At 39.0% G+C, this 20,797-nt stretch overlaps 1 protein-coding gene across 2 annotated transcripts in view; it reads left to right on the top strand.

Moving 5' to 3' along the window:
• INTS4 (integrator complex subunit 4) overlaps positions 1–20,797 on the top strand; it is a 120,817-nt gene that overhangs the window by 32,893 nt on the left and 67,127 nt on the right. Inside the window, exons 1-3 of one of the 2 annotated variants that reach the window (XM_086678400.1) lie at positions 4,722–4,814; positions 19,652–19,837; positions 20,677–20,727. In XM_086678400.1, the coding sequence (XP_086534526.1) occupies positions 4,803–4,814; positions 19,652–19,837; positions 20,677–20,727 (249 nt within the window). In that variant the 5' untranslated portion in view covers positions 4,722–4,802. Of the gene's footprint in view, positions 1–4,721; positions 4,815–19,651; positions 19,838–20,676; positions 20,728–20,797 lie in introns of those variants that run through there. The other variant, XM_086678399.1, reaches the window with a different exon arrangement.

Below are 20,797 nucleotides of genomic sequence, written 5' to 3'. Positions count from 1 at the left end.
GTTTGACTTATTTCACTTAGCATAATATCTCTAGGTCCATCCATATTGTCTCAAATGACATGTCTCCTGCTTTTCTATGGCTGTTTAATATTCTCCCTTATCCACTTATCTATCAGTGGACACTTAGGTTGCTTCTGTATCTTGGCTATTGTAAACAATGCTGCAATAAACATAGGGGAGCATGAATTCGTGTTTTTGAACTAGTGTTTTTGGTTTCTTTGGGCAAATACCCAATAGTAGAATTACTGGGTTGTATGGTATTTCTATTTTTAATTTTTTGAGGAGCCTCCATACTGTTTCTACAGTGGTTGTACCAGTTTGCATTCCCACCAACAGTGTATGATTCATGTCCTTGTCAACACTTGTTATTTTTTATCTTTTTTATTTTAACCATTCCAGCAATTTCAGGGTTTTGATGTACATATCCCTGATGATTAGTGATGTTGAACATCTTCTCATTTATCTTTTGGGCATCAGTATATCTTCTTCGGAAAAATGTCTATTCAGATCCTCTGCCCACTTTTTAATTGGGTTGATTTTGGTATTGAGCTGTATAAGTTCTTTATGTGTTTTGGATATTAACCCCTAATTGGATGTACCCTTTGCAAATATCTTCTCTCATTCAGTAGGTTGCCTGATGGTTTTGTTTGATGGTTTCCTTTGCTGTGCAAAAAGTTTTTATTTTGATATGTTCCCTATAGTTTTGTTTTTTTGCTTTTGTCTTTTGGAGACCTATCTAGAAAAATTTTGCTATGGCCCATGTCAAAGAAATTACTGCCTCTGTTCTAGGATTTTTATGGTTTTAGGTCTCATTTAGGTCTTTAATCCATTTTGAGTTTCTTTTTGTGTATGGTATTAGAAAGTGGTCCAGTTTCATTCTTTTGCATGTAGTTGTCCAGTCTTCCCAGCACCAGTTATAAAAGATATTTTCCCCACAGTATATTCCACAATATATCTGTCTTACCCAAAGTGATCTACAGATTTGATGCAATCCCTATCAAAATACCAACAGTATTTTTCACAGAACAAGCAATACTAAAATTTGTATGGAACCACAAAAGACCCTGAAAGCAATCTTAAGAAAGAAAAAACAAAGCTGGAGGTGTCACAATTTCAGATTTCAAAATATACTACAAAGCTGTAATAATCAAAACAGTATGGTACTGGCACAGAAATAGACCCCCTCATCTGTGGAACAGAATAGAAAGCCCAGAAGTAAACCCACAAATATATGGTTGGTTAACCTATGACATGACAAAGAAGGCTTGGGTATTAATGTTTTAAAATAGAAGATAAACCTGTTAATCTGGTAGGAGGAAAATGGTGTTTGTTTGTTTCAATTACTCTTCTTAAAAAATGTTTATTTATTTATTTGAGAGAGAGAGAGAAGAGAGGGCGGGGAGAGAGAGAGAGAGAGAGAGAGAGAGAGAGAGAGGGAAACCTAACCAGGCTCTGCACTTTCTGGATAGAACCAGACATAGGGCTCAAACCCATGAACCATGAGATCGTGACCTGAGCCAGAACTAAGAGTTGGATACTTAACTGACTGAGCCACCAGGCACCCCCTTTTTGTTTCCTTTTAAAAAGATTATTAGTGAGACTTCATATTTGTTTTTCATTTCTGTTTCCTCTCTTGAGAATGAACTTTTCATTTTCTTTGCTAGCTTCTCATGTGGGGTTTTTGTATGTTTCTTCACCATTTCTAGAGGCTCATAATGGAGTAAAAATTTCAACCATTTGAATGTGATAGATCTGTCAAACTCAAGTAAATAAAGCTACCTACGATGCATAGCTACAGTTACTATTTATATTGTCTAATGCCATTTTGTCTGTGATTTTGTCATACATTGTGCCTTGATATAAGATTCACATATGATAACATTCACCTTTTTTATAGAAGTAATATAAAGTATTTTCTCCAACCACAGTGGAATGAAATTAGAAATCAGTAACAAAGAAATTTGGAGAACTCCTGAATATATGGAAATTAAACAGCATACTCCTATATCACCAATGGGTCAAAGAATAAATCAAAAGGGAAATTAGAAAAAACTTTGAGATGAATGAAAATACAACATATCACAACTTATGGGATGCGGCTAAAGCAGTCTTAGAAATTTGTATCTCTAAGTGCCTATAGTAAAAAAGTTGAGAGATCTCAAGTCAGTAACCTATCCTTCTACCTTAAGACACTAGAAAAAGAAGAGTGCACTAAATACAAAGCACGCAGATGGAGGGAAATGCGGAAGGTTAGAGTGGAAATTAATGAAATAGTGAATAGAAAAACAATAGAAAAAAGTCAACAAAACCAAAAGCTTGTTCTTTAAAAATATCAACAAAAATCGACAAATCTTTAGTTGTATTGATCAGGAAAGAAAGAGAGAAGATTCAGGGCGCCTACGGTGGCTCAGTCAGTTTAACATCCGACTCTTGATTTCAGCTCATGTCATGATCTCACGGTCGTTGAGTTTGAGCCCTGCATCGGGTTCTGTGCTCGTAGTGTGGAGCTTGCTTGGGATTCTCTCTCCCTCTCTCTGCCCCCTCTCACTTGTGCTGTCTTTCTCTTTTTTTCAAAATAAATAAATTTTATTTTATTTTTTAATTTATTTTTTTTTTATTTTTTTTATTTTTTTTTTAAATTTTTTTTTTTTTTTTCAACGTTTATTTTTTTGGGGACAGAGAGAGACAGAGCATGAACGGGGGAGGGGCAGAGAGAGAGGGAGACACAGAATCGGAAACAGGCTCCAGGCTCTGAGCCATCAGCCCAGAGCCCGACGCGGGGCTCGAACTCACGGACCGTGAGATCGTGACCTGGCTGAAGTCGGACGCTTAACCGACTGCGCCACCCAGGCGCCCCTTTTATTTTATTTTTTTGATGGAGTCTTTTTAATATTTACTTATTTAAATTATTTTATTTATTTAATTATTTAATTTATTTTTTTTAGTTTATATCCAAGTTAGTTAGCATATAGTACAACAGTGATTTCAGGAGTAGATTCCTTAATGCCCCTTACCCATTTAGCCCATCACCCCCCACACAACCTCTCCAGTAACCCTCTGTTTTCCATATTTAAGAGTCTCTTATGTTTTGCCCCCTCCGTGGTTTTATATTATTTTTGCTTCCCTTCCCTTATGTTCATCTGTTTTGTCTCTTAAACTCCTCATATGAGTGAAGTCACATGATATTTTTCTTTCTCTGACTAATTTCGCTTAGCATAATACCCTCTAGTTCCATCCACATAGTTGCAAATGGCACAATTTCATTCTTTTTGATTGCTGAGTAATACTCCATTGTATGTATATCCCACATCTTCTTGATCTGTTCATCCATCGGTGGACATTTGGGCTCTTTCCATATTTTGGCTATTGTTGATAGTGCTGCTATAAACATGGGGGTGCATGTGCCCCTTTGAAACAGCATACCTGTATCCCCTGGATAAATACCTAGTAGTGCAATTGCTGGGTCGTAGGGTAGTTCTATTTTTAATTTTTTGAGGAACCTCCATATTGTTTTCCAGAATGGCTGCACCAGTTTGCATTCCCACCAGCAGTGCTAAAGAGATCCTCTTTCTCTGCATCCTTGCCAACATCTGAATGTTAGCCATTCTGACAGGTGTAAGGTGCTATCTCATTTTGGTTTGGTTTGTATTTCCTAAATGATGAGTGATGTTGAGCATTTTTTCATGTGATGGTTGGCCACAGTGCGAGTGGGGGAGGGGTAGAGAGAGGGAGGTAGAATCTGAAGTAGGCTTCCAGGCTTTGAGCTCTCAGCACAGAGCCCGACTTGGGGCTCCAACCCCTGAACTGTGAGATCATGACTTGAGCCAAAGTTGGGACACTCAACCAACTGAGCCACCTGGGCGCCCCTTAAGATTTTATTTTGAAGTAATCTCCACACCTAGTGTGGGGCTTGAACTCACAACCCCAGAGATCAAGAGTTGCATGCTTCTCTGACTGAGCCACTCAAGTGCCCCCCCAAATGGGCAAAGCATCTTAATTGGCATTTCTCCAAAGAAGATATACAAATGGCTAATAAACACAAAATGATGTTCAGCATCTTCAGTCATTAGGGAAATACAATTCAAAATCGCATGAGATGCTGTTTTACACCTTTTGGATGGCTGTACTTAAAAGAGGCTTGACATACCAAGTTTTGGTGATGGTGTGGAGTGATTGGAGCTCTCCTCCATTTCTGGTGGAAATATAAAATGCCTCAGCTGCTTTGGAAAACAGTTCAGCAGTTCCTCAAAAAATTAAAGATAGACTTACTATATGACCCAGCAATCCTACTTGTAGGTATCTACCAAGAGAACTGAAGCATATTTACACAAAAATTGGTACATGAATGTTTATAGCATCAATATTCATAATAGTCAAAAGGTGAAAACAACCCAAATGACCATCTCAGCAACTGATGAATGGATAAAGAAAATACAATGGAATATATATATATATTTTTTTTTATCATAAAAGGAATGGAATACTGATACATGCTACACCTGGATGAATCTTGAAACCATGCCAAGTGAGAGAGCTAGTTACAAAACACTTATATATATGATTCCGTTTATATGAAATTTCCATAATGGGTAAATCTAACAGACAGTTAATTAGTAGGTACTTAGGGATGGGAGAGATGGAGGGATATGTGGTTGGTAGCAAAAGGGCATCTTTGAAATAATGAAAATGTTGGAAAATTAACTCTGATAATGATTGTACATACAAATAGATCTGTAGATTGATATATGTATCTGTCTGTAGATATAGATATCAAAACCCGTTGAATTGTATACAGTAACTGGATGAATTGCATGGTGTGTGACTTATATTTTAATAAAAAGTACTATTAAAAAGAATTCACTCCTTGGGGTGCCTGGGTGGCTCAGTTGGTTGAATGTCTGACTTCGGCTCAGGTCATGATGTCACAGTTCATGAGTTCCAGCCCCGCCTTGGGCTCTGTGCTGTTGGTTTGGAGCCTGCTTGGGATTCTTGCTCTCTCCTCTCTCTCTGCCCCTCCACCATTTGTGCTTTCTCTCTCTCTCAAAATAAATAAATTTTTAAAAACCTAAAAAAAATATCAATTCACCCTTTGAATTTGAATTGTGGTGGATTTATCAACATTTGTATTGTTTTCACTCTGTTGGCTATTGTGAATAATGCTGCTGTGAATATTTGTTTGAAGTTTTGGTTGGAAGTATGTTTTCAGTTTTCTTGGGTATATCCTAGAAATGAAATTGCAGGGCCATGTAAACTTACATTTAACTTTTCTGTTAAAAAACATTTTTGGGGCACCTGGGTGGCTCAGTCAGATGAGTGTTTGGCTCTTGATTTTGGCTCAGGTCATGATTGCAGGGTCATAGGATCAAGCCCTGTGTCGGTCTTCATGCTGAGCATGGAGCCTGCTTAAGATTCATTCTCTCTCTCTCTCTCTCTCTCTCTCTCTCTCTCTCTCTCCCTCCCTCCCTCCCTCCCTCTCTCTCCCCCTCCCTCCCTCCCTCCCTCCCTCTCTCTCCCCCTCCCTCTCCCCCTCTCTCCCCCTCTCTCTCCCTCTCTCTCCCCCTCCCTCTCCCCCTCTCTCTCCCTCTCTCTCCCTCTCTTTCTCTCTCCCTCTCTTTCTCTCTCCCTCTCTTTCTCTCTCCCTCCCTCTCTCCCCCCTTCTCTCCCTCCCTCTCCCCCCCCACTCTCCACTCACATACTGTCTTTCGCTCTCTATAAATAAAAAAAATAAAACGTCAACCTTAAAAATAAAATAGCCAGTTATTAAAACAAAAGAAAAAAATTTTAAGGGCATCTGGCTGTCTCAGTCGGTAGAGCATGCTACTCTTTTTTTTTTTTTTTTAAGTTTATTTATTTTGAGAGAACCAGTGGGCAAGGTTAGAGGGGTGGGGGGGTGGGGGTGGGAAACAGAGGATCCAAAGAGGGCTCTGGCTGACAGCAGAGAGCCCAATGCAGGACTTGAATCCGCCAACAATGAGATCATGACCTGAGCTAAATTCGGATGCTCAACCAACTGAGTCACCCAGGAGCCCTGAATTTTTTTTGTTTAAATAAATTGAGTAAATTTTTAAAAATATAAAAAATACCCATAACATAAAATTTACCATTGTGACCATTTTACAGTGTACAGTTCAGTGGCATTGAGTGTATTCTTAATGTTGTGCCGCCATCACCATCATCCTTCACCCATCTCTTCCCTTTGCAGAACTGAAACTTCCCAGTCTCCCCTCCCCGCTAGTCCCTAGCAACCACCATTCTGTTTTTCGTCTTTGTGAGTTTGATTATTCTAGTTACCTTTTCATATAAGTGGAATTATGCAATATCTGTTCTTTTGTGTCTGACTTATTTTCTTTGCATAAAATTCACTCTTGGTCAGTTCAGGCAGCTATAACAAAAATGCTATAAAGTGGATGGGCTTCAACAACAAACATTAATTTCTCATGTTTCAGGAGGCTGGAAAATCCAAGATCAGGGTGCCAGCAGATTTGGTGCCTGTTGAGAGCCTCCTTCTTGGTTCATAGGAGGTCACAAGGGAGCTCTCTGGAGTCTTTTTAAGGGCATTAATCTCATTAATGTCATTTCCACCCTCATGACCCAATCACCTCCTAAAGCTCCTAACCTCCTAATGCCATTACATCAGGGATTAGGTTTCAACATGCAAATTTTGGGGGAACACAAACATATAGTCTATAGCATGTCCTCAGAATTCATCCGTGTTGTAACATGTCACAATTCTGTTCCTTTGTGAGGAACATACATATATTCCATTATATGCATATGCCACATTTTGTTTATCCTTTCAACTATTGAAGGTTGCTTCTACCTTTTGGCTATTGTGAATAAAGCTGCTATGTATATGGGTGTACAGATGCCTCTTTGAGTCTTTCCTTTCAATTCTTATGGTATTGTGGACTGAATTGTGTTTCCCCAAATGTACATGTTGAATTCTTAACCTTCAATGTGATTTTATTTGGAGATAGAGGCCTTTAGGGGGGTAGTTAAGATGGGTGAGGCTGTAAGGGTGGGACTAATGTTCATATAAGAAAAGGAAGAGAAACCAGGATTCTGTCTCTCTCTACGAATATAGGAAAGACCATGTGAAGACACAGCAAAGAAGATGGTTATCTGCAAGCCAGAAAGAGTGCCCTTATTGAGAACCTAATTGGCTGGCACCTTTATCTTGGATTTTTAGCCTCCAGAACTGCAAGAAGTTAACTTTCTGTTGTTTAAGACCCCCAGCCTATGGTATTTTATTTTGGCAGCTCATGTAGATTGTGACAGTTATATACCCAGAAGGAGACTTCTGGATCATATTGTAATTCTATTTTTAGTTTTTTGAGGAATTGCCATACTGTCTTTCATGGTGGGTGTATTGTTTTACATTATCACCAGCAGTGCACAGGGTTCCAGTTTCTCCACCTCCATTTCTCCTTCCTTCCTTCCTTCCTTCCTTCCTTCCTTCCTTCCTTCCTTCCTTCCTTCCTTCCTTCCTTCCTTCCTTCCTTCCTTCCTTTTGCAATAGCCATCCCAATGGGTATGAAGTGGCATCTCATTGTGGTTTTGATTTGCTTTTCTGTAATGGTTAGTGATTAGTTATGGTAAGCATCCTTTCATGTGCTTATTGACCATCTGTATATCTTCCTTGGAGAAATGAGATTTCAGCCTTTAAGGAACTCATGAGCCAGTAGTCAGGGTTATAAAAGATATACTAGAAATAATATGGAGTTTCCTCAAAAAAAATTAAAAATAGAAATACCATGCGATCCAATAATTTCAATATTGGGTATTTACCCAAAGAAAACAAAAACACTGATTTGAAAAGATATATGCTACCTTGTGTTTATTGTAGTTTACAATAACCAAGATATGAAAGCAACCTAAGTATCCATTGATAGGTGAATGGATAAAGGAAATATGGTGTATATATACAGTGGAATATTATTCAGCCATAGAAATGTTGGGATCTTGCCATTTGCAATAACATAGGTGGATTTAGAGGGTGATATGCTAAGTGAAATAAGTCCACTGAGAAAGAAATATACAATATGATTTCACTCATTTGTGGAATCATAAAAAACAAACGAACAAACAAGTAAAGCAGAAATGGACCCATAAATATAGAGAACAAAGTGGTGGTTGTTGGAGGGTAGGGGCTGGAGGGATGAGAAAAATGGCTGAAGTGGAGCAGAAGGTACAGGCTTCTAGTTAGGGCACAAATAAGTCATGGGGATGAAAGGTACAACATAGGGAATATACTCAGTGTTATTGTAACAGCACTGTATGATGACAGATGGTATACATGTGAGCATAGCATAATGTATAGAGTTGTTCAATCACTATGTTGTACACCTGAAACTAATAACATTGTGTGTCAACCATACTTCAATTAAAAAAGAAAAAGAGGGGCACCTGGGTGGCTCAGTCGGTTAAGCATCTGACTTTGGCTCAGGTCCTGATCTCGTGGTCTGTGAGTTCGAGCCCTGCGTCGGCCTCTGTGTTGACAGCTCAGAACCTGGAGCCTGTTTTAGATTCTGTGTCTCCCTCTCTCTCTCTGACCCTCCCCCCGTTCATGCTCTGTCTCTCTCTGTCTCAAAAATAAGTAAACGTTAACGAATTTAAAAAAAAAAAATAAGAAAAAGAATGGGGGCCTCTGGGTGGCTCAGTCGATTAAACGTCCAATTCTTGATTTTGGCTCAAGTTATGATCTCACTGTTTGTGAGATCCAGTCCCACATGAGGCTCTATGCTAACAATACAGAGCCTGCTTGGGATTCTGTCTCCTTTCTGCCCCTCCCCTTCTCATGCTTTCTCTATCTCTCTCAAAAATAATAAACATTTTTTTAAAAAGAAAAAGAATTTAAAGGGATCTTGAGACCAAAAACCATTTAGGAACCTGGTTCAGGAAAAAATAACATGTAGATACAAAGCAGTAGTGATAAAGTCAATGTGGGTAGATGCAGGGTCTTGTAGGTCTTGTTGAGAAGCCATTAAAGTGTTTTGGGTAGACACTAGGGAGAGAGGTGACCTCGGATTTGCATTTCATAAAGAAGTTTCTTGTGTTATGGAGAACTCATTGGAGAAGAGGCCAGTATTGCCTAGGAGATACCAGTCAGGATGTATTGTATCCCAATTCACAGGTTATAGTAATTTGATTTAAAGTGATAGAAAGATGGAAAAATATGTATAGGTTTGAGAAATATTTAGATCAAGGAGATATAGTGATTGAGGATGGGTTGAAGGTAAAGGAATTATTCAAGATGATTCCTAGGTTTCTGGTTTTTGTGTCAGATTAGATGCTGGTGCCTCTCAGTGAGAACAGAGAATTCCGGGAAAGCATTGCATTGGGACCAAATCCAAACACCCCAACAACTTTAAACTTAATCTCCAAATGATAAAAATAATGTAAAGGATTTCCATATATCCTTCTCCACGATTCACCAATAGTTAACATTTTCCCACATTTACTTTGTTACTATTGTTTTGTATCTACATGTTATTTTTTCCTGAACCATTTAACAGTAAATTGCAGTTATAAAGCCTATTTCCACTAAAGTAATATTTAAATACTTTAGTGTATTTCTTAAGAAGGCTATAATTTTTATAAATGCAGTGCAGCTCTGAAAATCAGGAGATTGAACTTTGATACAGTACTAATACTAATAGCAACCTTTATTCAAGTTCTACCTATTGTCCCAATATTATCCTTTATATAAATTTCTCTTTTCTGGTCCAGGATGCCATAGTGCATTTACTTTTCATGCCTCTTGTCTTCTTTAATTTGGAAAGTTCCCTTAGCCAATCTTTGTCTTTCATGAGCTTGACATTTTTGAAGAATATAGGCCATTTATTTTAGAATGTGTTGCAGTCTGTATTTGTCTGATAATTCCTCTGTTTAGATTCAGGTTATGCATTTTGGCAGGGATACCACATAAATAATAATTTTCCTTCTCAGTTTATCATATTATGAGGCACAGATGAAGTTTGACTCGTTGATGTTGTTAACTTTGGTACTTGGTTAAGGTAGTGACTTCCAGGTTTTTTGTTGTAGAGATTTTTTCTGTGATTAATAAGTGATTTGTGAGAGATACTTTGAGATTATGTAAATATCCTCTTCCCCATCATATTTTTACTCAATATTTTAGTGACTATTAATAAGTATTGCTGACCTGGTTGTTCTTGGGTCATTGCAAAATCATGATTTTCTAACTCTTCTTCTGTGTTTATTAGTTGACATTCTACTGTAAATAAAGCATTCCCTGCCTTCTTTCCTACTCTCTCTCTCTTATTTTATTGAATATATTATAATCTATTCCTATCATTATTATTTTTTGAAGTTCAAATTGTTCCTTTGTATGTCTTTCAAATATAAGGTATGAATCTGCCATATTTTTTGTTTCACAGTAGGAAGAAAGTCATGCCTTCAGGTACTCTTAACTCTTCGATGTTCATTTCATTTTATCCTGTCAATAACCCTTTGAGGTACATTGTATAGCTAATCTTCATTTGAGAGATGAAAAATTTGGCTGACAGATTTGGCTAGGAAATTAATATTCTTTTTATATGTAGCATCTATACAACTGAAATTGGAGATCTTCTGCTTTCCTTCCTATCTGTGAAGATTTTTTCCAACTGGACAAATGTATCTTGTCATTTTTTCATATAAAGCTTTCTTAGAATCTGGTTTTAATTCTTCTTTGTCTCCATATCACCTTTTGTTCCAGTCAGTCTCTGTTTCTATGGCAAAAGTACATTAAATTCTTAAGGCAGCATATAGAACCATACAGCCTTTTAACATTTAAAATATTATTCAAACCACTATTATGTGTGGTTTGTTAGAAGGTATCTGTTAAAATCATTTGCATATGGGGCACCTGGCTGGCTCAGTTGGTGGAGTGTATGATTCTATCTTGGGGTTGCAGGTTCAGGCCCCATGTTGAGTGTAGAGATAACTTAAAAATAAAATCTTTAAAAAAATCACTTGAATACAAAGTACACTGAATTTTTGTCCGTGCTTAAACACAATCCATATTGAAACTGAATGAATCAGTAAGTTATTTTTGTCTTAAGAAACTTCATTCTTAGATTTTTTTGATACACTTAACCATTGATTTTTTTCTCCCTATAGCAATAGTTTTAAACTGGTTTAGTCTGGTTTTGACACGGATTGCTCTTATTACTGGGGAAGTGGTTTGCTTACTCATTCCATTAATATAAAAATGATGTCACTATAGTGGCCTGGGTATAACACCAAAATAGCATCATCTGCAGAGCAGACATACTAGGCAGCTATTAGTGATGATGGCATGATGCAAGAAGTGACCTGTATGGGAAGGACATCACAGAACTGTAATTGCTGCCCTGAGGGTGCGATTTAGACTTCCGCTCTCTTTCGGCCTAACATTCAGTGTGCAGTAATAGGCTGGTTATACAGCAGTGTTGCCTGGTTACCTTAATAGAAGCTGGAAGATTTCAGTTTGTTGTTTGAAAATTGAATGAAGTGTTTGTAACAGTGGAAACAATCTTCAGCGGCTGGTGGCTCAGTCAACAGTTTAGTTATGAGAAGTGATGTTTTCATACTAAAATAGTTTGTTAAAAAATATCCTGTTTTAAGTGACAGCCATTGTCATCTTATCTGTAAGTTTCTCTTAACTTCTCAGTTTCACTGTCTTATTTTGATTGATGGTTTTGAGCTTTTACTATATATAAGGCATTTTGAGGACTTCAGGGTATGTTTCACATTTCTGCAACCTAAATAACTTGGAGGCAAGAATTAACTCTGAGCCACAGTGTTGGAGTGAACCATTTTTATAATGAGAAGTTCTGTATCCGAGAGCCTCACCCTCAGCATAGTGGCTTTTTCATCAGGTTTCCTTTGTTTTCTTCTCCAAGTAAGCTTGCCTGCCCACCCCACGTTCACACAGGACATAGCTTCTCACGAAGTCCGGGTTCCCACTTAATTCAGGAATCTTCTCCAGGAGCATTCTGATGTGAGCCATTAATAGGTGCTCACTACCTTTCATGACAGACTGCCCTGTTGTTAAACAGCCATCACTAGAAAGTTCGTGTTTGTGTCTTCCAGGTCAGCAGACCTATTTCATCCAGGTGCCCACTCTTACCTCTGACCCTTCACCATTTTCTCTGCAGTCACTTGCGCTTCTTTTCCCTACCTCTTCTCTTCTTAAGTAGGTTTGTTTGTTTATTTGTTTTTAAGTACATTCTAAGTGCTAGGCACTATAGTAGGCTCTTGTACTTATTGAATGTTTATTATATCCCAGACACTATTAGCTAATTTTACAGACAGTAATTCCTAAATGAGTTCATTTAGTGTACTCACCACAAAATTTCATGGTAGGGGATATTATTCCTATTTTTACAAAGTAAGGATTTCTAAAGACTTGTGGGGTTTAGTGAAGATCCCAAAGATACTAACTGGCGGGGCCAGCAATCAAATAGGTCTGTCTGATTCCCGTCCATGCTCATTCAGCTTTGCTATTTTGCCTCTCAGACAAGATGTGAAACAATTTATGGAATCCACTTTGTCTGCAAAGCTTCCTATGCTTCCTGGAGGCATTTTCTGAACCTGTTTGGGGTGTGGTTCAGCTATTGCTGCCTCTTTCTTTGAATGGTCTTAAAATACACTTTTCTTATGGATAATGTAATTTCTTCCTTCTTTCCTTCCTTCCGTCTTTCTGATTTTATTTTATTAAAAAAAATTTTTTTTAATGTTTATTTTTGAGAGTGAGCACACTTGGGGGTGGGGCCGAGAGAGAGGGAGACATGGAATCTGAAGCAGGCTTCAGGCTCTGAGCTGTCAGCACAGGGTCCAACATGGGGCTCGAACCCACAAACTGTGAGATCATGACCTGAGTCAAAGTTGGATGCCTAACTGACTGAGCCACCCAGTGCCCCTGATTTTATTTATTTATTTATTTATTTATTTATTTTTTTTTCAACTTTTTTTTTTTTTTATTTATTTTTGGGACAGAGAGAGACAGAGCATGAACGGGGGAGGGGCAGAGAGAGAGGAAGACACAGAATCGGAAACAGGCTCCAGGCTCTGAGCCATAAGCCCAGAGCCTGACGCGGGGCTCGAACCCACGGACCGCAAGATCGTGACCTGGCTGAAGTCGGACGCTTAACCGACTGCGCCACCCAGGCGCCCCTGATTTTATTTATTTTTAAGTAATCTCTATACCCAGGATGGGGCTTGAACTTACAACCCTGAGATCAAGAGTTGAAGGCTCTACCAACTGAGCCAGCCAGGCGCTCTTGTTTTTCTAATGTTTATGAAACAGTATGATTTTATTTTTTCTTGTGTGTGGACAGTTCAATTTTTTTTTAATTTTTTAAAAATATTTATTATTGAGAGACAGAGAGAGACAGAGGATGAGCATGGGAGGGGCAGAGAGAGGAGGAGACACAGAATCTGAAGCAGGCTCCAGGCTTTGAGGTGTCAGCACAGAGCCCAACACGGGGCTCAAACTCACAAACCGCGAGATCATGACCTGAGCCGAAGTCAGACGCCCAACCGACTGAACCACCCAGGCGCCCTGACAGTTCAGTTATTTTTAAAGTCTCAAAATTGTGGATAAGTTGCAAGTATAATAATAGGGAACTTTATTTTCCTGTGAACCATTTTAGAATAAGTTGCCCATTTGTTATGCTTGAATACTTTAGTGTGTGTTTTCCACAAGCAAAGATATTTTTCGACAAAACCTCAATATGACCATCAAAATCAGGACATTAACATCAGCATATGCTACCATTTATCCTCATAGCTCATTCACGTTTCACTGTTTGTTTCATTCCTGTCCCTTATTGGAAAAGGATCCAGTTCGGAATCACATGTTATGTTTTTAGTCACCATACCTCGTTAGTCTCCAATCTGGTATAATTCCTCAGTCTTTACTTGATTTTATGATGTTGACATTTTTGAAAATTGGGATAGGTCTTTCATAGAACCTTCCGGAATTATGGTTTATCTGATATTTCCTCATAATTAGATTCAAGTTTTCCACCTTTGCTAAGAATATCACAGATGTGGGGCGCCTGGTTGGCTCGGTAGGTTGAGCATCCGACTTTTGATTTTGGCTCAGGTCATGATCCCAGGGTTGTGGGTTTGAGCCCCACATCAAGAGCCTGCTTGAGTTTCTCTCTCTCTCCCCCCAACTTGTGCCCTCTCTCTGTCTCTCTCTCAAATAAAAAATAAATTAAAAAAGAAAAAAAGAATATCACAGACAAGGGGCACCTGGGTGGCTTAGTTAAGTGTCTGACTCTTGATTTCCACTCAGGTCATGATCTCATGGTTGTGAGATCAAGCTCTGCGCTGGGTATGGAGCCTGCTTAAGATACTCTCTCTCCTGGGGCGCCTGGGTGGCTTGGTCGGTTAGGCGTCTGACTTCGGCTCAGGTCATGATCTCACGGTCCGTGAGTTCCAGCCCCGCGTCGGGTTCTGTGCTGACAGCTCAGAGCCTGGAGCCTGTTTCGGATTCTGTGTCTCCCTCTCTCTCTGCTCCTCCCCTGTTCATGCTCTGTCTCTCTCTGTCTCAAAAAAATAAATAAACGTTAAAAAAAAAAAAAAAAAGATATTCTCTCTCCCCCCACTTCTCCCCTACTCACATTTTTTTCTTTCTCAAAAAAAAAAATAGATACATACGTATGTATATATACGTATATATCACACATGTGTACATTTGATGTATATACATCACATATATATATACACACACATCTGAGATATATATACATATATATACACATATATATACACACACACACACACATATATATGTGTGTATATATACACGCACACATATATATACACACATATATATATGTATATCAGAGGAGTGCCTGAATGGCTCAGTCAGTTGAGCATCCAACTTCAGCTCAGGTCATGATCTCACAGTTCATGGGTTCGAGCCCTACGTCGGGCTCTGTGTTGACAGCTTAGAACCTGGAGCCTGCTTTGGATCTGTGTCTTTCTCTCTCTCTGCCCCTCCCCAACTTGCACTCTGTCCTTCTCTCTCTCAGAAATAACTAAATATTAAAACAAATAATCACAGACAAGATACTCTTCTTACTGCATCCTGTTAGGTGCTACACCATTTTGATTTGTCCCAGTACTAATGATGTTTACTTTGATCACTTGGTTAAGATAGTGTCTGTCACACTGCTTCACTATAAAGTTACTCTCTCATTTTGAAATGAATAAGTGTTTTTGTGGGGTGGCACTTTAGACATTGTAAATATTCTGTCATCAAACTTTCAGTTTGTGTATATCAGTTATGGACTCCGATTACTTGTTTGCTCAGTGGGTGGTAGTCTGTTACTATAATTATTTGTTGTGATGTTCAGATTTCCTGATTCGGCCAAGTGGGAGCCCTTTTAAGCTGGCGTCTGTGTTCTTTTGACTTCTCTTGTTCTTTGAATACTTCTTTTCTTTCTGGCACAACAAAATAATCCAGGCTCATTTTGTACTTTCCCTACTCTAGCCCTGGAATCAGCTATAATATATTTACTCATTGGATACATCTTCCTGTTTCTTCAGTTTTGTGTGTTTGGGTATTATTTACGCGAAGTGTTTGCAGCCTAGTTAGCTAATCATAAGAATTGGTTATTGATTTAGGATCAGTATGCTTATCATGCAGTAATTGGAAATCTGAGCAATTCTTCATGCTGGAGACTAGTGGTACTTGGGAGTAATATATGTAAGGAAAACAGGTATTGTGGAGCTTTGTAAATATTTAAGGTACAGATGCTCAACTCTGAACATAGCACAGTTTTGAAAATCATGAAGTAATTTATGCAGCGGAATGGGGGAAAAGAGCTCTGGATTGAGTGGATGTCAGGAGTGTTTAGCTCTTCTAAATTATCAGGTTTTTTTTAGACGTATCACTTAATCCTTATAGTCCTGTAAAGTAGGGGAGTGGCAGATTAAGGCAGGAGAAGAGAAATGGGTGTTTACTGAGGGTACTTCTAGAGACTGTTGTCATTTCAAACCAATGATTTTATAGATAGAAAAACCTGGAAAATTTGAACTTGAAGGGACTGTCTAAAGATACTTGTTTTGTATTAACATTTGTATATTATGCAAATAGCTTATTTCAGTAGCATTATACTAGATATAGCCATTATGTCTTTAAAAATACTGCTGAGAAAACATCCATATGGCTAACAGACACATGAAAAAAATGCTCAATATCACTCATCATCAGGGAAATACAAATCAACACCACAATGAGATACCACCTCACACCTGTCAGAATGGCTAACATGAATAACTCAGACAACGACAGATGTTGGCGAGGATGCAGAGAAAGACAATCTCTTTTGCATTGCTGGTGGGAATGCAACCTGGTGCAGCTATTCGGGAAAACAATATGGAGGTTCCTCAAAAAATTAAAAATAGAGCTACCCTATGACCCAGCAATTGCACTACTAGGTATTTATCCAAAGGATACAGGTGTGCTGTTTCGAAGGGGCACACACACCCCAATGTTTATAGCAGCGCTATCAACAATAGCCAAAGTATGGAAAGAGCCCAAATGTCCATCGACAGATGAATGGATGAAGAAGATGTGGTGTATATGTACATATAATGAAGTATTACTTGGCAATCAAAAAGAATGAAATCTTGCCATTTGCAACTGTGCGGATGGAACTAGAGGGTATTGTGCTAAGGGAAATCAGAGGAAGACAAATATATGACTTCACTCATATGTAGAATTTAAGATACAAAACAGGTGAACATAAAGGAAGGGAAGCAAAAATAATATAAAAACAGGGGGACAAAACTTAAGAGACTCAAAAGAGAACAAGCAGGGTTGCTGGAGGGGCTGTGGGTAGGGGGATGGGCTAAATGATCAAGGGGCATTAAGGAGGATATTTTTGGGGATAAGCACTGGGTGTTACGTGTGGGGGATGAATCACTGGATTCTACTCCTGAAATCATTATTGCGCTGTATGCTAACATGGATGTAAGTTAAAAAAATAAGTAAATTAAAAAAATACTGGTGAGAAGAGCTAACATGAAAAAGATTGGCAGTACTTAAGTGTTGTCAAGGATGTGGCACAACTGGAACACCAAGTGTCACTGGTGGAAATGTAAATTAGTTAAATTAGTACAACTGCTTCGGAAAACTATTTGGCTGTTTGTTATTAACTGAATGTATACATGGCTTGTGACCCAGCAACTCCATTCTTATATATCCAACAGAAGCCCCATTCAAGCTACCACAGTCATGGTAGCATTATTTAGAATAGCCAAAAACTGGAAATAACCCAGATGTCTATCAATATGGGAGAGGAAAAGTGGGTTGTGGTGTACTGACAAATGGAATACTATATGGTAATGAAAATGAAGGAACCATTGCTATATGCCATACTATGGATGAATCTTACAAACATCATATTAAGCAAGAGAGGCCAGACACTGGTTGATTTTACAAAGTATAAAAATGGGCAAAATAGGGCGCCTGGGTGGCTCATTTGGTTGAACGACCAACTCTTGATTTTGGCTTGGTTCATGATCCCAGGGTTGTGGGATCAAGTCCCTATGTCAGGCTGAGTATGGAGTCTGCTTAAGATTCTCATTCTCTCTCTCTCTCTCTCTCTCTCTCTCTCTCTCTCTCTCTCTCTCTCATTCTCTTGTTCTCTCATTCTCTCTTTCTCTTTCTCTCTCTCTCTTTTTCTTTCTCTCTCTCCCCCTTCCCCTCTCCCCCTTCCCTTCTCCTTCTCCTTCTCCCTCCTCCTCCTGTCTGCACCTCTCCTCCGCTTGCTCTCTCTCTAAAATTTTAATATGGGAATGCAAGCTGGTGCAGCCACTCTGGAAAACAGTATGGAGTTTCCTCAAAAAACTAAAAATAGAACTAACCTACGACCCAGCAACTGCACTACTAGGCATTTATCCAAGGGATACAGGTGTGCTGTTTCGAAGGGACACATGCACCCCCATGTTTATAGCAGCACTATCAACAATAGCCAAAGTATGGAAAGAGCCCAAATGTCCATCGATGGATGAATGGATAAAGAAGATGTGGTGTATATATACAATGGAGTATTACTTGGCAACCAAAAAGAATGAAATCTTGCCATTTGCAACTACATGGATGGATCTGGAAGGTATTATGCCAAGTGAAATTAGAGAAAGGCAAAAATCATATGACTTCCCTGATATGAGGACTTTAAGAGACAAAACAGATGAACATAAGGGAAGGGAAACAAAAATAATATAAAAACAGGGAGGGGGACAAAACAGAAGAGACTCATAAATATGGAGAACAAACTGAGGGTTACTGGAGGGGTTGTGGGAGGGGGGATGGGCTAAATGGGTAAGGGGAACTAAGGAATCTACTCCTGAAATCATTGTTGCACTATATGCTAAATAGTTTGGATGTAAATTAAAAAAAATTAAAAATAAAATTAAAAAAAAACTGAAAAAAAATAAAATTATAATAAAAAAACATTGGCCAAATAAATCTAGGTGTTAGAAGTCAAGATATTGGCTAATTTTTATGGTGGTGGAGTAGTTTATGAGGGGGGGGACCAAGAGGGGTTTCCTGTTCTGTTTCTTTAGGTGCTTTTTTTTTTTAATTAAAAAAAATTTTAACATTTATTTTTGAGAGAGCAAGACAGAGCATGAGTAGGGGAGGGGCGGGGGGGGGGGGGGGGACACAGAATCTGAAGCAGGCTCCAGGCTCTGAGCTGTCAGCACAGAGTCTGACACGGGGCTCGAACTCAGGGACTGTGAGATCATGATCTGAGCCGAAGTTGGCCACCCAGGCGCCTTTATCTGGGTGCTTTTTATATGTGTGTATTCATTTGTTTAAAATTCATTGAGCTGTACACTTAACCTTTTTGCATTTTTCTGTATGGATATTAAAAACTTTAAAAACTTACACATTTCTGTTTTGTTTTTAGATTTGATAGCAAATAAAATGCAGCTTACGGGCTTTATTTATATATTTATTTAAAAGTTTATGAATTTATTTGAGAGAGACAGAAACAGCACAGACGGGGATGGGACAGAGAGAGAGAGTGGGAGAGAGAATCCCAAGTAGGCTCTGTGCTGCCAGTGCAGAGCCTGAGGTTGGGCTTGAACTCATGAAACTGTGAGATCATGACCTGAGCCAAAAACCAAGAGACACTTAACCAGCTGAGCCACCCAGATGCCCTTGGGGGCCATTTTTAAAGTACCTTCTCAGGGCCCCTGGGTGGCTCAGTCACTTAAGTGTCTGACTTGGGCTCAGGTCATGATCTCATGGGTCATGGTTTTGAGCCCCGCATCGGGTTCTGTGCTGACAGCTCAGAGCCTGGAGCCTGCTTCAGATTCTGTGTCTCCCTCTTTTACTGCCCCTCTCCTGTTCATTCTCTGTCTCTCAAAAATAAACGTTAAACAATTTTTTTAAGAAGTAAATAAAGTACCTTCTCTTTATAAGGCAAAGTGCTGGCTCTTGGGAATACAGAGAATCTTATTTTCTAAGGACTCATCTTTCTTTATGATGATACATACTCAAGTAACATGATACTAGAGAGACTGGTGAGAATGTTGTGTTTGAGTCATTCCTAAAGCTGATATAATACTTTTGTTTCTGGTTTTTTATTTATTTTAAGCTATCTTAATCCTGTCCTTTTGTTCTCTTTTCCTTTCATAGCACCTCACAGATACCTCCCATGGTGTAAGAAATAAATGCCTGCAATTACTTGGCAATCTTGGCTCTTTGGAGAAAAGTGTCACAAAAGATGGAGAGGGCCTAGCTGTCAGAGATGTCCAGAAGATTATAGGGGATTACTTCAGTGACCAAGACCCACGAGTCAGGACAGCAGCTATAAAAGCCATGGTAAACATGATCATGGAAATCAGAGGGTGACAGTTTGATTTGTTTGTTTCATTAAAATTTTTTTTTAAATGTTTTTTTAGAGAGAGAGAGAGAGAGAGGGAGGGAGGGAGGGAGGGACGGGCAGAGAGAGAGGAAGACACAGAATCTGAAGTAGGCTCCAGACTCTGAGCTGTCAGCACAGAGACTGATGTGGGGCTCAAACTCGCGGACTGTGAGATCATGACCTGAGCTGAAGTTGTATGCTTAACCAACTGAGCCACCCAGGTGCCCCTCATATGTTTGTTTGTTTTTTTTAAAGTTCATGGCTAATGTTGGTTTGGGTGCTTTCTGAACACCGCCCCCCCCCCCCCCCCCCCGAATATTCCTTAGGCTCACTTTCAGGAATGTGTTGATGGTATCACAGAACTCAGAGGCACACATTCCTTTGTATGGCAGGTGTGCTTTTCTTTGGGCCTCTCTGGTAGCTTTCACCCATATACTGAAACATAGAGGGTACAACTTATACCTATTATAATACCAAGTCGCATCCCTCCTCCAGGCCCCTGGGTGGGGGGGGGGGTACATTTTAGGGGGAGGTAGTGTTAACCATTTCTTCTTTATCCTTATCATTATTTAATATTTTTCTAATATCCCCTTGGGACAGTTGATGGGTTAGATTTATTAAGTCTCTTGTTTCTACCCAAAGGTCTGACCAGATTTCTTACTTGTATAGCACTAATTTTGGCTAATGGGAACTATGTTAATCTAATGTAATGGGGGAAAATATATGAGATTGTGGGGAGACTTTGGAAATATTGATCTTTTTTTCTCAAATACTTAAACTTATTTCTATTATCTAGTTGCAGCTTCATGAAAGAGGATTGAAATTACACCAAACCATTTATAATCAGGTACCTTACATGATTACTGTCTGGGAGAGGAGGAAGGATAGTGAAACTGGGAGAGTGTATACTAGTTGTC

Source organism: Puma concolor, chromosome D1, assembly GCF_028749965.1.
Source record: "Puma concolor isolate L17-30 chromosome D1, mPumCon1.1.hap2, whole genome shotgun sequence".
NCBI lineage: Eukaryota > Metazoa > Chordata > Mammalia > Carnivora > Felidae > Puma > Puma concolor.
The sequence above is the reverse complement of the archived record's forward strand: the minus strand, read 5'-3'. Positions and strand labels throughout refer to the sequence as shown.